The 24,123-nt window shown below is 40.7% G+C and overlaps 1 protein-coding gene across 1 annotated transcript in view; it reads left to right on the top strand.

The window, feature by feature from the left end:
• T265_10605 (hypothetical protein) overlaps positions 1 to 6,102 on the top strand; it is a gene marked incomplete at both ends in the record, with an annotated part of 61,627 nt that extends 55,525 nt beyond the window's left edge. The window contains one exon of the mRNA XM_009177027.1: positions 5,774 to 6,102. Coding sequence (XP_009175291.1) covers positions 5,774 to 6,102 — 329 coding nt within the window. The remainder of the gene's footprint in view (positions 1 to 5,773) is intronic.
• Positions 6,103 to 24,123: the final 18,021 nt, after the last annotated feature.

A 24,123-nucleotide genomic window follows, 5' to 3' on the forward strand; every position in this document is an offset into this window, starting at 1 on the left:
CGTTTTCCAGCGAACTTTATTCTACTATAACATAACTATGGAGCATTCGTATTCAGCAGTTCACGTGAGCTTTGTATAAACCAGCCCATAATGGAAGTACATATTACACGAAACACTGAAGGAATATATTAACCATTTGTGTCTCTCAAGGAAGTACATCAGGAAACGTCAGCCAGAGAAAGGCAAAGTCGCCGCTGTTTGCTTCTTCAATTTATCACCGACTTCGTCTATAAACGTACCTTGCCCTTTTATTTAATTTATTTAATTCATTTATTCACTGACTCCATATTACACAGCGGGATTATCACTCCATCGTTGACAAACGTCTCAAACCCGTGTTTATTTCAGTTTGTATTATAAGATTAAAGTCAATAAATGAGAAAATCAATGCAATCCTCTGCGGTCAACCTGACGGAGTAAAGGCTGAAATAAATCTTAGCATGATGATTTACTGGTGGTCCGTGAAGTCTGTTTTAAATTGTTTTCTTATATAATTTTGAGAGTAAGAATACAGTGCGGGTGACTCCAAAAGTTTGGGAGATGCAGACACACTGTAGTTTTCTAGTTAAATAACGCGTTAGTTTCCAGAAAGCTGAATTCGCTTCAAACGTGGGTGAAGACCTCTTAGCTTATTAGTTCCCCTGTTCCTATATGTGCATACAATACACACTTCACCAATATATGTAGGTTACAAAAGTAGCGTACAACTATCTTCAGGCCCCCGATATTGGCAAAACACACGAAATTCGGAAACTGCATGACCACACAGGTGGACGACTAGTTTGGATCATATTGGAGTACTGAGAAGCTTAAATCAACAATTGGAAGTAAAATTTCATAACATGATGAAATAACAGTGCAGGGGGTGCCACGTCGATTTGGTGGGACGTGCATCACCGTTTAAATTCTGTACTCAGTCGCTGTGTTTGGTTGGATGGATAAGCCAACCAACGGAACTGCTTCACTCTGTCTAAGAAATGGTACCCGTGACAGTTATTTACAAAGGCCACAGGTCAAACATGTGTTTGCCTTCTTTAACAAAGAAGAACATTTGGGATTATTGCATGCATGCACACCCGATGACCACTCGTTTTACTTGAATCAGAGTGGATCAGGTTCCTTGTTTAGGCAACTTGCGGGACAAAAACATTTACAGACAAAGCAGATTTCAAGTGATTCAGTAAATTTCGCTCAATCATGACGCCTGGTTTAATTTCAGTAGTGGCCCAATTCTTTCCGGTGAAAAATGTAAATCACGGGCCGCGCAGTTTGGCGTGGATAAATAATTAATGCAGCATTCTTGGAATTAAGGATCGGGGGAAATTGGTGAGTATTCTAAAACAAAGCATAGTACGTGCATGATATTCATTATTTAGCCTATGGTACGTGCTAGCAAGAACTCAGCACGCATTTCAGTGGCTGGGAATTGTGATGGATGAATAGATTACGCATTTATTTTTGGAAAGTGTATCCATAAATCATTTTACAAAGAACGTTTTCCTCAAAAGATATTTATGTGACTGCTCTTCTGAATTACCTCAATCATGCCGTTTTGGAACATTTCGGTTTATTCCGTTCTGAGACCAATGCTGTTTCTGATCTACGTCAACGACCTCTTAGATGTTCTTGCAAGTCCATGTCTACCTTTTGCGGACGACTTGAAATCCTGGCGTTCCAATGCCAGGGCCCTACAAATGGATGTAGATGTTGTCAACCAGTGGTCGTTGGACTGGCATCTTCCTCTGAATGACGAAACGTGCTTCCATATGACGTTTGGAGGAGACTCAGCGAGTGCGCTTGTTATGCATGGTGAGAAAGGACCAGAAAACATCATGAGGATAGATGTTAAAAACGTTTGGGCATCTAGGTCTCCTCAAACTTGTCCTTCTTGCTGCGCCATGAAAAAACCACCCGGAAGGCATTCGCCATTTTACGGGTGTTCCGATGCACCTTCCTCCGTATTACTCGAATAGACTTCCAAAAACTCTAATTCAGACCACTCCTGGAATACGCCAACCAAGTTGTCTACTCAGGACGCACGAAAGACGTCACCCTCATTGAGCGTGTCCAGCGAGCCACCAGGAGAATGGTTGCCGGCCTCAAATCCGTGGACTACAAAATGCGTCTCGTGATGCTTCATCTCTTTCCCCTGGAGTACCGTCTCCTGCGAAAGCACTTAATTCTTACTTATGCCCTGTTTGAACAAAGCTTGGCAAACAGGTTTTTTACCGTTGACCCTGCAAACACCAGGCGGGGTCATAGTAGGAAAATTTTCAAGCTGAGCACACACATTCATCAGACAAAATCTTTTCTCTTTTCGGCTAGTAGCTGCTTGGAATGACGTTCCTCTGACGGTTGTTCACGCAACCAATTTAAAGCACTATTAGACACTTATTTATGCAAATCCTCGCGCTGGCAAGTATACTGCCCCGCGCTGAGAACATAAAGAGCTGTGCTACACCCTTTTTCCACTTGTGCGTTTTAGGTGAACGAGAACCACTGAGCGACAAGAACAGAAGCGACCCGGGAAACTTGGGCAATGGACTCGATCCTGTATATCAATCCGTCAATCCGTGATTCCGTGATTCGGGAAGGCCAATTTGAGTGACGCGTAGAATGACAAGCCTTGAATTGTGGATGCCTTAGTCGCTTCAATAAAATGCTGTACTATACGTACGAACTCCATAATAAAAATGGGGGCAAAATTCAAACATGGGGGATTTTGTCCACATTGTCTCACGAACTGGTGGAAACCCAAACACAGCCAGGAGGTGAGGCTAAATTAGTTTTGGGTAGCAACATACTTTGGCGAACAACATGCGATAACGCAAATGGTCAAAGAGCTCCAACAATACACGATTGACCGAATTTGTTAGGCGTGTCAAGGGTAAAAGTCTCATAAGAGATTATAAATGCATATCGAGTCTTTGAGGTAGACGCGGTGAATAGCAGACTCAAACAAGAATTTGTTTTGACCTGGGGAAAGGTAGTACAGACATACTGTCAGGACAGGTAAACAATTGCTTCCCACAAGAACACGGTGGATTATGGTCACTGCCTGTGATGCTTAATAATGCACGCCTATGATTAAATAAATGGAAACAACTTATTCGAAATTACCTCTCAATGGAATAATTTCAGAATGTCATATTGTGGCCTGGCGGCCTAGCCTAGGTAACATCGTGTTTAAGAAACATGCCGTGGAAAAAACTGCATCACAAAACATCCTCAGTTCGTATGACCTCCGTTACTGAAAAGTTAACATGGATAAACAAATCTTATTGATCAGAGGGCATAAATTTCCTGAATTCTTTGGCTTGCGGGACGGCCAAATGTTCTACCTACAATCCCGCTTGTTTCACAGGTGCGAGTTAAACAAATGACAAGAGAAAATGTTTTGTAATAAAATACTAGGGTTAATCGTTAATTTTTCTGAAAATCTCGTTCTTGGCCATAACTAAATTAAAGCAACAGGCGGTTACAGGATTGAGAGAATACATTTTTTCCATATGGCTGACAATAATAGTATTGCTAGCAATTCTGTAATATTAAGCAATATCCAGAGATTCTGTTGAAGCGGGGGATAGAGCATCCCACGTAACTTGATTGCCTGTGATGCATAATCCTCATTCCACCTTCGATGAGAACAGTGCTGTTGCACCCATTGCACCAACTGGCTTAGAAAGCCTCAGAACTCGTCACAACTCTGGAAATAAATGAATACACGTAAATGCTAAATCCAGAACAACCGATGCGAAAGCCGTAGTTCTAGGTTGACACTTACCGCGAAAACTGTCTCAAGCAGAAAGAACGAGCATGTACGTTCAGGAATAGCAGGTGAATCATACAAATCTCCCAGTTGACACAAACTCCCTTGCCAGAATATTGTGATTGTTGAAGGACAAGACTTAGAACCACATGGCTTCTTAACATGAACTACCTGGGTTTTCTTCTTGTGAGGAAAAGATTTGGAAGCGATTGTCATCGATGCTTCTCATGATTCTGCGGAAGGTCAAATTAAGCAGGGCTTTGCGGTTGAAGCTTAACAGAGTTCAAGAAATGTCTTCAATCAGGCCAACAAGGAATCAGCACCAAAACTGCAGAGTCACTTTGATCATCGGGCGCCTCAGATTCCTTAATGGTGTTATACTGAAGTACAAGAGTACTTATTCGTGTGCTGTCAATTTTTTTCAGGTCCAGAGAGACGCTAAACCTGACTGAATAGCTTGGCGACAAATGACCCTCTTTACCAAAAACAAGGGTTTATGTTTCCATGTGCATCTGTTTAAGTAACACGTGGGCTCAAATGTATGCCATCTCTACATCCTTTTTCATGGAATACATATGTATGTATGTGTAACACCGTTTTGTCTAATTAGGGCATGGGCGCCATTTGCTGGTCGGAAAATAACTGATAGTGTTTTAGGGCCTCAAAGTTACAAAAGGCAAAAAGGGCTAAACGGAAAAAGTCACAGATTTTCGTCAAATACCTGGTCACACCTACAGTTATTTCATGGTACATTTTTCCCACGATATTTTAGAACGTATGAGACAGGTAAAATAATGCAATGATAATTTATCACACCTTGGAATGAATGGACAATTTGTGATAGGACATATCGGATCGCAGATACGCGTTCCAATTCGAGGTGAGACATCGTCTACCATGTTACTTAACTACAAGGATGAGACAAAAGCTTATCACAGTTTCGGAGAGTGTTTACACAGCCAATAATTTTGGTTGAGCTTTCTAAAATACTCCCTCTTTACTTACTTAATTTTGTCACTGTTTACTAGTGCGCACAGACGTCTTCGCAATCAAACACATTCCTCTGCATCAAACGTCTTGTGTGTTTCCATATCTGTGTAGGAAGTTGCATTTGGCGGATTTGTTAGCTGAGCTGATTTCTCTGGCGCTTCATCATTCATTGTTTCACAATTGTTTTGGATTTTTGTTTACTGTTTGCACACGTCCTAGCGACGCCATAGTTCAAAACTTTACACGCAACCCTAAAAAATGGTAATTCAACGCCTTGCAGAGGCGGTACGAACCAAAAGAACAGCAGAACACAAGTCTCGTTAGTGTTTCTCCATTCCAAAGCGCAGGGATGCCCTCAACACCATCACATTTATGTTGCCCGTCTTCCCGGTAATCCATAAGCGATTAACCGTGTAATATATGGTCTGAAACCTGCAGCCGTTCTCCGGGCTTGGTGCGTTATGCGGATGGGATGGTAACGCACATGTGTCTCTGCGCTGGCCCCTTGTCTTGGTCAGTGGACGCAGGGATGCCCTCAACACCATCACATTTATGTTGCCCGTCTTCCCGGTAATCGAGAAGCGATTAACTGTGTGATATATGGTCTGAAACTTGCAGTTGTTCTCAGGGCTGGGCGCGTTCTGTGGATGGGATGCTAGCGCACAAGTGTCTCTGCGCTGACTCCTTTTCTTGGTGAGTGGAGTTCAATGTCTACCGCCTCAAAAAGCTGCATTTATTTAGAAACAGATTTGTCTCAGCAGACAGTGATTCTGATACTACTATACTACTTTGGATTGTTCAGACTCATTCGTCAAGCAAGACGCACCGGCAATGTAAATCTTGCGGGCGATAAAATGTCCAAGTAGGTCATCGGGCTCCTGCCATCTACACAGACATAGCCGTAAGCCCGTAAGTACATAGTCTGTCAATTAAATTACATCAACTGAGAAGATTCCGCCTCAGCGGAGACAAACCGAATACAACAGTGCTGTTTTATAGTTTTTCTTAGTTAAGAGTTACGTTCAGAAACATCGGCGATGGGTGGAGTACCAGTGGTGCCGGAGAGGTGGAGGTTATACGAACACACAATGATGCAATGCAACAGACGAACATTGCCAAAAGACGCACCGAACACCATGCGTTGTTTTCATCACTCGCGTCTGCTACCGGATCCCCGGCGTGAAATGCCACGAAACAGCAACCATTGCGACTTGTGCAATAACGAAGAACTCCATCTGCCACATATTTTGCCCGGTCGAGGAAAAACCAGGCTAGCCGAGCAGTTGTGTCATTTCAAACAAGCAAACGGCGAACAGCCACCCGAACAGGCAGGTCGCGGATGAGGCGACTATTGGAACACAACGGAGATCGCCAGACCGTTCGAACCCTGGGAAAACGATGACGGATCTTCAGCTGACCAGCTAAGCAGAGGCGTACAGCGATGTTGTGTGCGGGTGCCTAATGGGTTGTGTAGCAATACTAAGTTTTCCGGTAAATGATGGTTCCAGGCCCGACATAATTCAGCGAGAGCTGTAGGTGATAGGTTTTGGCCGTGTAAATACATTTCTGGGTAATGGAAGCTGGACGGTCTCAAGTGCTAGCCTACAACTTTGTCTATTAAGGAAGAAGGCAGCGAAGATTTCCACAATTGGTCGCACACAGCTTGACAATTGATGACATCACATTGATGAAATCATTGACATTGCGACCTTTTGTGCCGAATAGCGTAATATTAGGAAGTCTAGAGGTCACTCACCAGTTCAAGCGTCACAAAAACTTAAACAGCTTGACAATTCCTGTCCCAATTTCAACCTTAGCCGACAACTTGTACACCACAGGTTCTCATCCGTTTTTGTTGACGCGACTATCACTTGCGTAACGCGCCAGGCTTATGAACTTCAACCACAATAGGTCAAGTTGTATTCATGTTCGTGCAAGCATCAAACACGGAGGAAAACCGTCTGTTCACACTGCACACATTAAATAGGCATGCAACTCGGTCCATCACACGCACTAACGCGCGCCCAAGGAGCAGGAGGTCAGCGATTCTCCACAAGTCCACGGACAACTTTGGAATGCGTGTAGCAGCCAAACTACGGAAAAACACGTTCTCGCCGTCCGGACTCCAAGTGCTGCAAACTCTCACGGACAATAAGTTCCCTCTTTTGACTTGCTCCCAGGGCCTACATTTCCCAGCAACATAGAACTGCATTCGATGAGAAAAACTAAAGTTACAAGAGGATTTGAGACCAAGGTCTTTGATCTCTGTAAATGAGTGACAGTGTTCCCCATCAGTTGGAACAAATCAGGTGGGTCGGAACAGCCGCAGGAAGTTATATGGGACTTGGAAAAAGCCTAGGCTATGGGCACTACACTAGCGAGTCGATGGGTCTACGTAATATTTGATCTGGCGGAATCCGTTTTTAAGGAGGGAAAGGAAATATGAAAGCCATTTTCGACTCACCCCATAAAAGGGATAGTTTACCATGGGATAAGACGTGAAGCATGTCGTGGATATTTAATGAGGAAAGGATTGGGCCTTACACACTACCAAGAATGGCTGCACTGGTGATCATAAGTGGGGATGAGTGTCACCAATTTGTGATACGTTTGACCCATCAGATAAGTAGAATGTAAAACACTGAAATAGGAACCCGGCGATGTCCACAGGTATAATATTCTGCAGCAGGGATGCTTGAGGGACCTAGCCAATTGCCTTCTGGATATCGTAATCCTCTCGTTCGTTGTTCTTTTTAACTTGTAATAAAACACTTTTCCAGCCGACATTCGCTCGTCCGCCAAAAGGGGAATTAACCCTGTTGGCATCGCTCTATCTCTATTATGGTTACACGTCTCCCACGTGTTTGAAAGGACTCAGCCAACACAAACAAGTGGCTCTAATACCAATCACTAATGGCTAACGTTCAAAATCACATCTGTGGACGACAACAAAAATCGCCTGCAGCATTCAACGTTTAACACTATTTTCGAGTCACTCCAGACCAACTGAACTTTGAACTTTTCGTGAGCATGGCAAACCTTTACGCCAACTCGCAAATATATTTCGCCCGCTTCCCATTCCCCGCTGGTGCGTTTGCACATAACGCCACCCTGATACCTCTTCTGTGAGGATCAAAGATACTGTTGCCATTTAGCCCCACCTACACAAGTACTCGAAAGCTGCATTCTGATAATGAAAGCACCTAAAATGAGGTCCCGGATAGCGCCATTTTAGGTAATGTATGCCAATAAGCAATGAATTCCTCCCTCAGTACTCTTCTTATTATCCCCAGAGTTGAAACTATTCAAGGCAAATTATCCACACAGTGGATTGCACCTTTTCATCGTAAGATCGATTGTGCAACATTGGTCACCCAGGTCTGATGATGCCTCGTAACTTCATACGCTGGTCTATCCCTATGTTGCCCCATTATTTCTTAATTTCCTGTTCATCGGTTGATCAAGCTTTGACCACTTTAGACCAGAACGAAGCCTAATCTTGAATATAAAGTTCGTCTTTGGATAATGTCTTTGTATTAGGTACTCAACGAGAGTGCCACCGGGTTAGCTAAAATAATCCGACCACAATTACAAGCTCGTACGTTATGAGTGAATTCTGTCAGAAAATCGGTGTTTTGCTGGAGACATCCGGGTTCACCAGTTAGGGGACGCGCTCAAAAATGTGTAGCATAACCAGCTACTGAGCTACGATTAATTCCAAAATCACGCTGGCTACATTTTGAGGGCATTGACGACTAGTAGTTACGAATTTCCGGAAGAAACTTCCATGGTTATTATAAATAATTATACTAGCAATGAAGGTTTTTCAGTAGTAGCAGACTTTAGGGTCATTGCTGTGAGTAGATTTCTTTATTCTTGTGACTTGTGACTAGTGTGTTGAATTATTGTCAGCTAAGGAAAATGCAACGACCATAACACGTACACCTGATATTACGCTCCGGCGAGACGTGCCTCACAGCATCACTGTGGTTAGAAATCGATGGGTTTAGATGGTTTAGTGAAGACGTTGATCTAGAGTCTCGTTAATTTGGGTGAATTTCAACTCGCCCTAAATATAGCCTTCACCCAGGTTTCCGAATTTATAAATGATTCTTGGATATAACGCCAATCTTCGGTAAGGTGCTCTGAAAACTGATGGCCTTTGTTAGTTCCTCTTTGTATCACAGTGGGGAAAGGCGTGTGAGTAGAAACCCACACGTTTGATTCTCTCCCTTCTGTGCAACTGTTATGCGTACAGTGACGAGCGATGACATTCTGCAAAATACACGACCAAGGGGCGGTTTCGCCAGGCTTGTTAGAATATTCTTTCCAGTGAAGGAACCATAAGTTATGGTGAACCGTCTCTTGCCCATTTGCGTCAGGCAAGCCAGGGTGGGTTTCTATGCGAACGCGATCACGATTAGGAGAAATGAGCGTTCGTATGTAGAAGAAAGTTTTTTTGTCAACGATTATTCGGCCAGCCACCTTCTTTGTGTTTGCACCTCACGAGGCCTTCGAATGAGGTTTGAGTCTGGCTTTGAATACCCAAAATGAGATAATATACACCACCTTGATGTCTTTCTGCTTATTTAATGTACAGCAAGTATGAGGCTGTATCCACCTCGTATTTTCGATTGAGATCCAGCAAGTGTATACATGTTGTGGTCTGCAGGATTTTGGATCAATGAGCACCCTGCTGTCCTCGAGCATATAGGTGGTTGCACCTTGAAAAAAGGAAGCGATCTGACAGAAGTTTGAATAATGAATAAGTAATTAATGATAATATTAATAAATAATAAAAAGCAAATTCTAAATACTAACTACAGTATGTTGTATTGAATACCATACAAAGAATATCAAAATAACAATATTTGAGTACATATATGCTGTACATAGATGACCGGCATGTTGGCCTACGTAAAATGTGTTTTGAATAACACATTGCCAACCAGAGTTGCAAATTTCTAATTTTAACCTGACAAATTTGCTGTGCTGAACCAAAATGCTGTACTGCGTCGCAATAATGGTAATCAAGCTGAATATTTATGAAAAATTGCATAACAACTGCGATATATATCATAGTTTGTGTTACTCGATGCTTTACATCAAATCTTGCTGCTAAAATTCATCCCACAGGAGCGAAAACTGTACTGCAATAAAAAGCGGATCGCCACCAAATACGCTAGTGCAGAGCTTTCCTTGTCTGCCTACTTAGGGACAGCTGCAGCAACACGATACTGTGCTCACGTAATTTGATGAAACAGGAAACCCGCAGGTGTTGCTGAATAAAACTCAGTGCACACAACCACAAATGTAGACACCGTACGCCGACATATTTTACGTTATCTTTGACCCCAGGTTTTGTCAATAAGCTTACGCCGACAAATGCAGCTGCGCGACTGTTGACGCTCCTCCATTGCAGAACAATATTCATTAGATTTTGTAGACGTCATTAAATTTCAACCATGCGCACGCAAATTTCCACCACTCGGAAGGTAAATAAAAACGTGCAAAATATTTGCATGTTATTCTCCATTTAACTATGTTGAAATCGTGCAGGGAAACGCAGCATGGTTTGTGCGAAGGTGGAGTTCATAGTAGTGCTGCAGACGTCTTGTAACAGCACCAAGCTCACTGCTATTTCTGACTAAACAGATAGACGCACAACCTAGATTCCCTCAACCTCACATGTTGCTCGAGTCCATGTAGCAGAGACCTCCAAGTTGGCTGAATTTTCGCGTCGTGTGGGATGTCATGAATGCCAGTCAAATCTGATTATTTACGACATTTTTACTTTGTAACAGTACTTGAACCAACCTTAAGGTCATCTGTTTTCAACAACACACTTTGAAGGGTGCCGAAAATTGTACACTGTTTCCAATAAACCTTGCCAAACTGCAGTGAGATAATTCACCACCAACGCAAATAAACGCCCCTTAAATGTTGCTCCGTAATTATCTTCAACTTAGCTCAGGGCCTCCCCATGTACCTCTTCGCAGTTAAAGAGATCGGAGTGCAAACTTTACGCAGTTTAACGAATATCAACCGATCCAGTTTTCAATGCGCAGTTAGAAATTGAACAAACAAACACCGGTTGGCTCTTCTTCATTTCGACATGTGCCCGGCGGAAACGTGGCTAGCAACCAAAGAAAAATCATAATTTTCAGCCAAGATTATTTTCGGCCCCACGAAAAGCATGTTCTGGAAAATATTTCGTGAATACCCAGCATGAAGTTACGCGGATTCAACCATCGTATGCTGTTCTTCCCGCCCACCAGATCTCCCAAAAAAATTCATACCATTTCAGAAACTTTTAATTGGAATTTGGTTGGGCTAAGTTCAAACACTTTTAAGTATTGAAGAAATAAAAACGTCCCAGTCACTTCATTAGTGTGAATGCCAAGCCCAAACAGGATATCCACATAGTAAACGGCGGTTGAATTGTGTTTGCTGTAAGACAGTTGGGAACAGGGTTTTAGCTAAGCAAAGTATGCATATTATATATGTTATGCTGTATGAATCGGATAATTCCGCAGACACCAGCAAACGACCACTGCAACCTCTCGTCATAATGTCTTTTTGATTTGTCTTCGTCTTTCATTTGCAATTCCAACAAAATGCAACCAGCTATATGCTTTAGGTTGTCGTAAAGAAGCGAAGTAATCTCAAACTATATGGCACAAGCCTATAGACAGATTGGAGCTGCTTGGAGAAAATCAAAATGACGAATACACAAGCACAAATATTTAGCAAATATTGCAGTATAAACCTGGGTATACTGATCAGACAGAAAAACGTGTATTTTCATTCGTCTTTGCATCAAAGTATCAGGTTTGGAAGTAAAACCTTCATCCCACTCCTATCTAAAAAATTTTTATTCAGTTAACAATCTTATCTTAGACACAAAAACGTTTATTTTCATTCGTTTCCATGCTGTCTGAACTGATTATGACGTCTGAATAAAATTTGCTGAGACCATTATGAGACTGAAAACAGGAAAAATTACTGGAGTGATTCTGGCCTTGCCATCAGCGGCAACTTTTAACCAAACATTAAATTCGCGCTAACAACAGTTTTTTTCTTTTCCTTCCGTATTGAACGTTTGAAAACCTACTAAGTTGACTGGCAGAAAAATACGCCATTTTCAAGACTTAAGAATTTGTGATGAAGGGTCTTTGCATCAAAGTGTCAGGTTTGGAGGTAAAATCTTCATCCCACTCCTATCTAAAAATTTGTTATTCAGTTAACAATCTTGTCTCAGCTTACCATAAAGTTAGATATAATGTGTGGCTATTTTCCTCCGATATTCTCTTGTAAAATATGGGGTAACCTCTTTCTTCGCAAAGGTCATGGCTGCTCATAATAGCGTTTAGTCTCTTTGTTGTAAATTTTCAACCAGGTTTTTGAGATTTACATCATTTTATTTAAACCTGCTTATGGACACAGATGACAGACTACATATGGACATACGTCAAACTAACAAAAATCTCGTCAGAACCCCACTATTTCTGTGTTTATTTAATGAAAAATTGATGGCGCCTTGCGGCTTTGAAGCGCTAATTTGATGCCGGCGGAAGCAGTTTCGTCATATGGTGTTTCAACCTTCAGCCTATTTATTTACTCATGGATTACTAATCTCGACAATCCTTTATCTGGTGCACTTCTGCATTCGCCACTATTCCGCAATAGGCCTAAGTGTATTGGCCAGCACGTGGTTTCGACTGGCCTCCCAAATATAACAAAGCCAATAAACATCAAGTTCGATGTGTAACAATTTGAGATTTTAGGATTCCGTCGAAAGTGAATCCTACTGAATGGTGTGAAATCATTTGGAGCCCGTTCCTACGATTTTCAACAGGCAATCTTGTTCAAAATAAGTAGTAATATGGGCCTGGGAATGCTGTCTTGCATTCATAATCCTTTTGATATCAATGAAAATATCAGCAGCAGTCTACTTGACATTAAATTTTGTAAAATAAGATACGATGTTTTAGAGCCACTACACAGCGTAGCGGCATTAGATACCCTCACTAGTAAGAACCTTTCGCGGTAATTTCTATAATCAATAGAATAGGACTAATTTAGTGTGAGGTGTGTCCAGTATCATGCGTTGTCTGTTTGTTCGTGATCGCGACATTGTGTGCATAAGTTGAGCATAATTTCTACCCGTCTGTTTTTGTACAAGCTGTGATGCGTCGATGCCAACATCTCTGTATCGAATTCGGTAACTAAGACTTTTGGGTGTGAAAACATCCGAGCAACATGGGAGCAATGCAAGCGCAATGATTATGGTTGCTGCAGTTCGGCTATAGTTTGATGTCTGAAAATTCAGTTCACGTCCATCTTGGGTATGACGAGCATGCTGACTACATTGTACTTGTACAATCAAAGCTGATTTGACGACTTTACAAGATGGGTGTGGAGTGAAGTGGCTGAGTTTTTTCTAACTTTTAGGAATGTAGTTTAATTTTTCGGAGAAAAGCGCATCGTTTGTTTTATGCATGATTTGTACATAGAACCGTTGTTTGGCATATGCATTTAGATGGACATTCTGTACCTCAAATTCGGTAAAGGCAGTTTGTAGAATGTTCGACTTCGATAGGCGTGTTGGCCGTTACGCCGCGTCATTGTACGGTGTTGTTTGTTCGGAAAAATTCTTTCAAAATAAAAACCCAAAAAACCTTTCCAATGATGTTTGCCAGGATAATACATACCAACCCCTTGCTAGGCTAATTTGTTACTTATTGCACAGAGAGCTAACCCAAGGCCATCATATATGTACTGGAAACTGCATTACACACGCTGCGACGTTTCGAAGCCCGATGCTTATTAGCATGGGTATTTGATATCCCTTGGCTTCTATGAGCTATTAGTAATCACAGTTATCATTTGCACCAGTTGCAGGGCGGAATGCCACAATGTAGATGGTTCACCGTGCCAAAGGTGGCTTCATGATTATGAATGCTACTGTTCGCATGAAGGATTCGGCTAGTATATTCCGAAAATCACCAAAACTAAGAGGCACTAATCTGAAGTTGACAATTCTCGTTTCATAAGGTCATTGAATGCCACAGAGCTAACGCATCAGGGAAATATGGCCTCTACTCACGTAAAGTAACTCACTGGCACATCGAATGTATAACATTCAAACGTTTCACTCTTTTTCTCGTAACACATCTTAGCAACACATATTCCTAACGTAATTTGAAGGCGCTTTAAAACACTCAACCCCTCAGTGATTGCAGATCTTGTCATTCAACAATAACACAATTGCTTTTGGTGTTTGAAAACGAAGGAAACTAGTTCGTCCAAAAAATGAGCGTCTAGTTTGCAGTCGTAATCCGCTATATTCGCACGGAACGACATAAGACGAGACGGTATCGACAATGGTAAGATTCTCTGAAGCACTTACCACCTCCGGTAGTCTCCGGTAAGCCACCTATTTATGCGACCATGTAGGTAGTTCATTGGCAGTAAGAAAAGATGGTATCAGTAGGATAGACCAAATGGTAAACGGTAAATATGTATTACAAAATGCATGAATGTTCTGAGTTCCAGTTGATGAATCCATAATGTGAATGGGGAAATCCGCGGAATCGTCAGTTAGTGAGTTGCTGAATATCCGATATATTGTTTGTGACATGCTTTCAAGTTGGGCTCCCGAAACTATTGCCGTTAATCTGTGATTTAGAGGAATAAAAGCTTCGACATATCTGTTTCTTGATGAGTCAGTTGAGAAACCTCATAATTTGTGTAGACAAAAGCGAAATTCAATATGAAGCTGATTCAACTTAAAATATTCGATACATACCACACAGCCATCCTTATTTTGCTTTAGAATGTATTTTAGAGTGCAAACAATACCCCATCTGCAAACACTAACACACGCGTTTCAGATATGCAAATGAAAGAAGCTTGCTTCTCCGAAAAAAATGGGCGTCTAGTTTGAGGTCGAAGTCCGCTATATTCGCACAAAACCACTTGGGACAAGGCGGTATTGATAATTGTAAAACTCTATGAATCAATTACCACCTCAAGTAGTTCCCGGCACGCTAGCTGTTTATGCGATCAAGTAGGTACTTTAAGAGCGGGGAATAAGATGATGTCAGTAGAGGGGTCCAAATGATGAACGATAAATATGTATTACAAAATGCATGAGTGTTTTGTGTTCTAGTTGATGAATCTATAATGTGAATGAGGAATCGTCAGTTGGTGAGTTGTTGAACAACCAACATATCGTTTGTGACATGGTTTCAAGGTGAGCTCTCGAAATTAATGCTGTTAAATTGGGGTTTGGAGAAATACTGGCCTCAACATACCTGTTCCCTATTGATTCAGCTACGAAACTTCATGCCCTACAGCCATCCTAATCATGCCCTACAATGTCCTGTAGAGCGGACGCTTTACTCTATCTGCCAAACTAATTAGACACTGCAGTACCTAGATATTAACTAGACACTAGACACTAGACATTGCAGCGCAGGTAGTAGCACATGAACATATCTTGATGAACGCAGCATACTCCCGTAATTTCTAGTTCTAATTAACTGACCTTGATATATATTTATATACTCATCTCTGTGTTTTGTGTTATTTAGATTTAGGTTGACCAGTGGCGCAGCTCCGTGCTTGATCAGGCCACCATTAAGGCTAGGGTAGGATTTGAACAAGCAGGCACCAAAGGCCGATCGGAAAATTGTAGCTGCTATTTTAAAGCAATAACAATCTTGCCTTACAGTGAGGCGCCAAAATGGGCAATTATGTTTATCTGAGCACCTTGTTACACAACCGTCACGCCGTGACAACCATGAAATCAAGTGGGTCTGAGGCACCCTGTCTTACATGCAAAAACCGGCAGATATTTCTCCCGAAGCGTCTGCACAGATACTGGTTCTCTGAACTTTTGTCGTCGAACCACCGCAAAACATTGAATTGACGCATTTGCTTATCTTGTTATTTTTTTACCAGAACTGAATATAAGGCTTACTTTTGCAAACCAAACTGAAATTCCCAAGAAACGAGTATATCGCGGCCAACGTTTTCCCCTTGTGGTGTACGTTTTTAATTCTGGGCTTGCCAAGACTAACGCCAAAAGACTAGACAAATTTATTTCAGTAGAGTAGCAACGGCTATTGGCATCGAAATCTTTGTGCCAGTATTAATAAAAAAGTTGCAAACCTAAACTCGCCATGTGGTTTAAAGTGCCGACCAAGAGGTACCGAAAATATAGTCTGTGGATAACTATTTTATATATCAAAATATGTACGCAAACCTTCATTTTGAATAATGCACAAGTAGTGTTCAGTGTACAGAAAGTTATCACTTGCTTTGTTTCAAACATTGTAGCACTAAGATATTTAGATGAGAAATGCAAAGTAAAAAATACGTGATTGGCCTACAATAAGACCACGATTATTTTGGACATGGTGGCGAACATTTCGCTTTTAGCCTATAGAAAACAGCACATAACCGCCGAAAAACTTGATGAGAAGAATGAGTAGTCGAGCGCGCTGGCAGACTTTATGCATAAATAAGATCACCCACAGCCGTAGACCGTAAATCAGGCCGTCAAGGCAACGAATGGTATACAGCTTAAAAGTACAGAAATGTAGAAAACAAAACACGCACTGCAATTGAACTATGTCGGAAAACTAGAAGCACAATTGCTGTCGGACAAATACCGTATTCCAAACGCGTAAAACCCGCGAAATTCCGGAACACTTAGCTTTCATTCATTTGATTCTCTCATGAAACTTGTTTGAGTAAGTAAAAGGTTCGAAGACGGGTCCCTCTGAAACCTACCAACAATTGTATGAATGCAAACGGCGATATTCACACTGCAGCTTTTGAGTACACACAACGCATAATTGAGGACTAATTTGCCTGGTAATAGGTGTACATTTTCAGGCTACCATGAGGTTTCCAAGCTACGAAGTGTAATCACCAGGTTTTCATTTACGTTTTCAAAGCAAAATCCTGGCTTGACAATGCCGTGGGCTTTTGGTGTTTGTAATAATAAAGAGTTATTTTAACCCTATATGAATTTCTTAGTGTTTAAATCTGCCTGGTAAGAAACTTACCGCCTTCAGTGCAAGTAGCTGTGTCGTTCTCTTAAAACAACATTATAATGATTTTTCAGTACAGCAACACAAGTTTATCGCATGTAGAATAAAATTATTTCACTGCTAATATCATGCGCCCCAGGGACAAGATTTTGGAACTCGCATTGCCAGTCACTGATATATATTTTGCCATTTGTTAAAATTTGATGGGCGTGATAACAATAATATTCGCTTAAATGCAGTTTAAAAAAATCAAGTCAATGCATGTTGAAATAATCGTTCACGTAAAATCAGTTGTTTACAGTATCAGAGGTCCATTAAATCAATTGTTCCAAATGTTAGGTAGTCAAATTGTGGTTTACGTTTTTGATGACTTTGTAAACAAAATCTAAGCACCTGAATTATACACAAAAGAAAACAGATGCCAGCAAAGTTTCCAAACTTCCGTAGGATAAAGCAGACGCTGGTGAGCTCAACCGTTGAAAATATGTCAGTCATTAGAATCGAATTCAAGAACCGCTTTGGACGTAATCCCCAGTAAGAATGAAGGAATTCTTAGGTTATTCTTGGATTTATAGTATAAACGTGCTCAGTTTACTGTGTAGATCTACGTAATCTGTAACCGATTCCTAACCCAATGTACGTAACTAAATCAGCTATACTACGTTCATTGCTAGCCACAGTCAGACGCTGCAAGACTGAACACTTGAAACCAAGTCAATATGTCGGAATATAGATAGCTCGGGTGTGCTTACTGGTGGCCGATCGATCCTACCATGATGCAACAGAAGGCATATACCGACTGGCCAATCACATGACAGGATATTGAATACTCTACAGAAAACCACATAAACGCAGCTAGGCACCGAGGAAGCACCCATTCAACTGCTCACTGACGATGTCTCCTCGACTGATTACGAAACGTTTGCAAGCAAATTGCCAAGCTCGGCGAACAAATCAACTGCCATCCGATCAGCCATCAACAAGCCAAAATGTTTGGATAAGACTGCGCAGTACGGTGACGGGAAATGTCCTTTCTTTTGAATTTAGTACGATCGCCCTCAACGTTGTGACACAAACAAGGGTTCCCTATTTTCATGGAAGTAAACTGACCTGTAGCTCAATAGAGGTGCAGAATTAATTGGCAGAATTAACGGTATAACTCACCGGTCTCTTTACACTTTTTCACTTTAGTGCATATGGTAAAACGGCTCAGTATTTAATGGGTATAATTGCGCCATTCATGTCCAAAATATTAATTTAAGGCATGTTTAACTATTGGTTTCAATTTTTTAGAAAGCAGTAAGTCTGAAATTAGGGCGTATATTGTCCGAAAGGAATAATTTATCCAATATCATATGTTTAAATCAAAAGGCTTGCTTGAAAGTCGTAAAACTCAGATTTTAAGCGCACAAGTAATGTTCCCTATTAACATGCAGGTAGAAAAGAGCAACAAAAGCCCCAAACAAAATGCACGTAAAGTAACCACCACAATGTATCTGAGATAAAGTACCCTTTATAGTGGGCAAATAATATCAGCACAACGTTCATGAATCCTGTGTATTAGATGACATTTTTAGAGATGATCAATAGATAGGGATTCCTCTTGATTTACGGTGAACCAAGTTTCGTTAGTAGAAAGGAACGAAAAGTTTTGTTCCATGAGACATAATCACGCGTTTTGAACTTTGCGAAAAACACAAATTTCTTAGACTTTTTGAACTTTATGCTTAGTTATTGAGTCAGACACTTACCTTCCTGAACACACTTATCAGCTTGATTGTGCGGCAACAAGGATGAGTATTAGAAATCTGTTCTGGATCCTGGGATTTGTATCACTTTTATGCGTTGTGGCAGGCCGCATCGAAACCGCGTAAAAAATACCAAATATAAAAGCCCGAAAGGTTTATGCATAGCCAGATAATGCATTGCTGCATGATTGACGAAGATGTGCCGACTGCGTTTAGAAGGGAACGTCAAATAGGAGAGCTACACCAGCGGAACAAATGAAGCAGAATATACCTCTGATAAAGGTGTAATCGTCCTAAACCAAAGTAAAAATTTTGGTTTTATATGGAACCCGAAACACCCTTTGGCTATAGCGCAATGGTGAGGAAAGTAACTTTGTGTTTTTACTCCACATATCTACACTACAACATGCCTTGGGCGATCTAAAGGTATTTTTGATTGCACACAAATAGATTATTGTTTTTAACGTGTTCTTTCAGTGTTAACTCTATTGACTTTGTTACTTGTTGATGCAAGCCACCGAGTATTTAGTTGCACTGCCTATCAAAATGTCAGAATACACCAGTGAACTTGCAAACGGCTTCTCGGGGTGGTCATCCTTTAGTAGGCAGATGATTCCAGGTATCACTTGCATATCGCCCTGTCCTTAGTTTTTCAGGTATTCATAAATTATTCGTAGATTATCCGTCATATAAGACTACAACATGTCACTGAATACCTAGCCATTTGGTGGTAAGACTACATGTCACTGAATACCTAGCCATTTGGTGAACTCAATAGCAGAAAAAAATTGCGCACATTCCTGCAAATCCATAGCCTAATATCTCACCATTGAGTGCGGATTTACACTAGCACCTCTCTCATTTTATCTATCTTTTTATTTTTGATTCAAACTTACTGTCACTTGCGGTTTTCGCATCTGACGTTCAAAGTAGAGCAGCCGTTTTTAATTAATGCATTCAAAACATTCAAAACAACAATTACTTTTGACTACATTGTTCAACTTGTTTTGTCCTCGGTTTGGCAAAACGTGACACCACGTGCGGTTCTGGCACCAAACAGGTCGGGCATTTTCGTACTTTGCACTCAGTTAACGCACACAAATCCAATTGAAAGACTAGTCCATTGTGCCTTCGTATCCCCTGTACCTTTTGCGTCCTTGTGTAACTTTTTATTTTAGTAGTCATTGTTTTGTGCTAAATTATTCAAGGAAGCTGCCAGGACTATGAGCATCATCGCCCAATATAATTCAAATTGTGGAATGCACAAATTAAACTTTTAGCTGTTTCCTCCAGTGTGTGCTTATGCGCTCCCAAATATATACGTTGCAACGCGGTTGCATCTATGCCACAAAATAGTTGTAAGAGTATACGACTTCAAAAACTACAACATGCCTAATCATATACTCGCACAATGATCAGGTAGATTATGCGCAAAAAAACACTCAAAATTGGAGCAGACAAAACATATGGCGTCAACCCCTGCTGCTTAAATTTAATTTAAACCCGCCATAGCTTCAGTGAGTCAGGTGTAAGCACCCCTGACCAGCGATGCTATTCTCGAAAATATTGTACGTGATTGATGAAACTGGCAATCTTTGCTGACCTCAAACAACTTGCCCAGTCAAGCCATTCCAGGAAGCATATTTCTCAAGTAGAATCATTCAGACGCAGGTACAACTCAAATACATGAATAACACATATTGTTGAAAAAACTTTTGGTGATAGCAGTAGCTTCCGGCATTGCTTCAAAATTGAGGCAGCACGTTGCTTAGGCGTACATTACATAAAAACAGCTGCTTTATTAAAATTCAAATAAACTTCTTGGCGTCTGACAATTTTTGAAGAGAGGAACCGTAGTCGACATGTAAAAATTGCGCTCGCATTACGCAGCAGCGAGTTGGTATAGGATGTACAATCCAACTAATCCAATATTCTCATGCAAAGAAGAAATTGTGCCAAAGTCTGTTTCACACGTCCAGCTAATAGATAGCTCAAAGCTTCATCTAGTTCTTGTATTGTTTACCCATCCGACTGACCCTCCCAGAACAGTCCGCGTTAACGGTGTCACAAATTTTACGGATTATTGGTTGCAAACTTTAATTTAAATCAAAATCCTAATCCTCATTGAACAAATGGGCTCTCGGTTTACTTGCCCTTACGGAACTTCAAGGTTTTTGATCAGTTATTTTCTGGATACTTGATTTGGTTCATTTGCCCTACGGCTTTGCTCAAAATGCCTAAGAGCTACTCTATCGTCGCTTCTAAGAGATTACTACCAACTGCACATTGTTGTTTTGGATATGCATTTATCTGAATTGCGCTCTTCGCTATAGTGCAGTTGTCAATCATGCGTGAATGCAATCAAATATCTTCCTGATTATTGAAGAATACTCTAATTAGCTGTGTGCGCATAAAGTGTTGAGCAAATATGTAAACATTTTAGTAATAACGACCCGTCATACGAAATAAAAATGATTATAAGAAAAGGCTAACGTAGGTGTCTCAGAGTGACCTGATTTTGCTCGAGGGTGTGTAATTCCCTAAAACGGCATAGCGCGGTGAACTTATTCAGTTGCGTTTCAAGAATGGCAAAATAATATGGTGAAACAAACCACGGATTAAACTGAGCACCGAATATTGTTCGGTCAATGGAAAATATGGCTCTTCGCAGAGAATTGAATGTACATTGCAACGTACCGGATGCGCCGCATGTGGTCACTAGACGGATTAAGGAAGAAACCACAGTGTGTTGAACGTACAGATTCCGGTCTTCCATTAAGGTACTCTCAGCCACCTATATTTTCATACATTGCACCTTTTTCACAGAATTGGAAATTAAATAAATCAAAACTACGAAAGTCATGCAATTTGTCTTAAACGTACGCGCTGTTTTGCGGAACAAAGTGGCGCCGAAGGATCAGAAACTTTAAAAGGTTTTCAGGAACTAACAAATCTATTTTGCAAGTGGAATGTATTGGAATAATGAATAAGAAAGCTATCTTCTGGAATTTGAGAAAATCACTCAGCGATTAATTACAAGTCGGCCGCCAAACGGGCACACATTGTTGTCTTAAAATGCATTGGAAACAATAGATGGTGTTCGTTCCACAGACTACTTCACAATTCGTTAGCATACAATTTTATAATGCAAAATCAGATGGGCATCCAGCGTTCATAAGCAAGATAACGAAAGTCTCACGCAGGCATTTGTTCATTGTTTTGCACAAGGTTAAGTCAGATCTCTTTCTTTCCACAGCAATTGGATCACTGGACTACTAGGGATATGCGTGGCTGTACTACAACTACCTTTGCACATATTGGGTAAATTACGGGAAACAAAATGTTTGTTTGCAATCGTCTGCTTTTAATACAGTCCAAAATGTTACTTACCTCTAAGAGCACATGCTTGAGTCATATCTGCGTAAGGAAAATTTCGCTCAGCAAACCACGAAACGGCAGTTAAATTTGTATTTGCTTGTTTTTCCTATGATCACCTTTACTAGCCGCAGGCTCAAAATTTACGGATGACACTGATATTCACGCTAGCCAGGAAATAATTTGATCAGTGGGGTATTACGAGGTAAGTAATGTCCCTATCGTCCTTACGCCCTAAACCATTTCAAACTGACTGGATACGTATACAAAATTCAAGTATCCTGAAGATGTAGCATATATTTAACCCTGATTGTGTAATAAATGATAAATTAAAAACTAGACCGGACAATGTTTTTTACGTGGTCTGAACAGGTTTGCGCCTGACCGAGCAGATTCCGTTGTAAATCGTGATGCAAAACAACAATTCCTGGCCTTTCCTTGAGCTTATTTTATCTTGTCTGTAGGTATTTTTTGGAAAATGCACTCTTACAGGTTTGTACTCATTTCTAAGAGCAGCACCTTTTCCATCAGTTAAGCATACAGTTGACATCGCAATTATTCCGCTCGGACTATTTGTCAACACTAACCTTAAAACATGCGTGATTCGGATAGATAAAACTGTGCCATCTTCTAAAATGTTAACAAGCTATTTATGACAATAGGCTTCATAAAAATGTCATATTATTTTGTTCGCTTTGCCCATATATGATCGCTTGTCACTGAAATTTAATAACTCACTGATATCTTATTAATAATGTAATGAGCTCATGAGTAAACTCACCTTCTTTTACGCACTCTTTTACTAAAAGCACGGAAATTAATACAAAAAGTCGTGAGTAAACTCACCTTTTACGCACTCTGTTACTAAAAGCACGGAAATTAATACAAAAACACGAAACTGTAACATAATCGCTTTGGCGTCCAGAATGCACCGGCTTCACACAAGCTTTAACTTCTACAGAATAAGACAGCATAGAGCTAGTATACTAGCCGTGTACGTGTTAGTCAGATCTGGTTTCTCAGTTTCTTTCGTTCCTGGATGTTATCCGTTCGCAAGATTTGTTGCTGACAAAATGTTGGTTTCCAAATGCGCGGCCGTTCTACTTGTTGACGGAAACTGATTTTAATGTGGCAAAATATCTAAGACGTTTGGGAAGCATTTGGCAAACAGGGCGTCCGCAACTAGCCATCAGAGATTTACTCAGGAGTGTAAATCCAAAATAAAAGTAAATTAAATTGTTTGCATGTGAGAACGTGTCTCACTGAAAGCATTGGGTTTTTGAAGTTCCCCAACGGTGTGGTCCTGTATCCATGTAGACCAACGAGGTAAAAATCCCTAAATATAACTCTCATCATTCTGGTGTCTTACGGTCTGCATAGATAATCGGTTCACTCTATGCTATAAACTGTCTGGCGTAACGGTCCCGTAAACGTCCTTGTTCATACTTACAGCCTGGGCATGCTGGTTGCGCACACATGGTAAGTGAGTTTATCTTGTTTCAAATCGTTGGACAGAAATCTTACTTTTTTTTACGCATTCTGTATGTTTGGATCGAGAGACGCAGGTTCGGCTTTATCATTATAATATTTAAAGGTGAGATATTTTATACCCTAAATAATCTCATGGTGTGATATGGTTTTGCACGCAGACAAGAAAAATATAACTCTGGCTGCGGCATTCTATATGCATGAATAATGCACTCAAAGTTAGTCCACCAAACAAGAAAGTATTGTAAGAATTTTGAAGCAAAAGCATCAGACGCCCGTAAAGCTATGAATAATTTACCAATACATGCGACCATTGTACACCAAACACAGCAATGCTTTCAACTTCTCAGCAACCTTGCTAGTAGTTATTCCAAAATGGCGGGATTTTGTTAAAATATTTGCGGTATTTCGCTCGCAATATGAAGATGGATGCATTATTGAAGAAGTGTCTATGACAAACAAATGTTCACGCTGAAAATTTAGCTAAATCAGCGAAGCTGCTTGAACGAGTGTACCTAAGAAACATAATAGTATAAACGACACTTACCATCTAATTGGCCGAATGACACTTTAAGACGGCAAACATAAAAGTTACATCACTAACCGGAGGGAACAGACATGGTGAACGCTAAAATTTCATTGTTGTTCTGCGCAACATGAAAAATGTCACTCCATTATGATGCATCAA

The sequence above is a fragment of the Opisthorchis viverrini genome, assembly GCF_000715545.1.
Source record: "Opisthorchis viverrini unplaced genomic scaffold opera_v5_388, whole genome shotgun sequence".
Classification (NCBI taxonomy): domain Eukaryota; kingdom Metazoa; phylum Platyhelminthes; class Trematoda; order Opisthorchiida; family Opisthorchiidae; genus Opisthorchis; species Opisthorchis viverrini.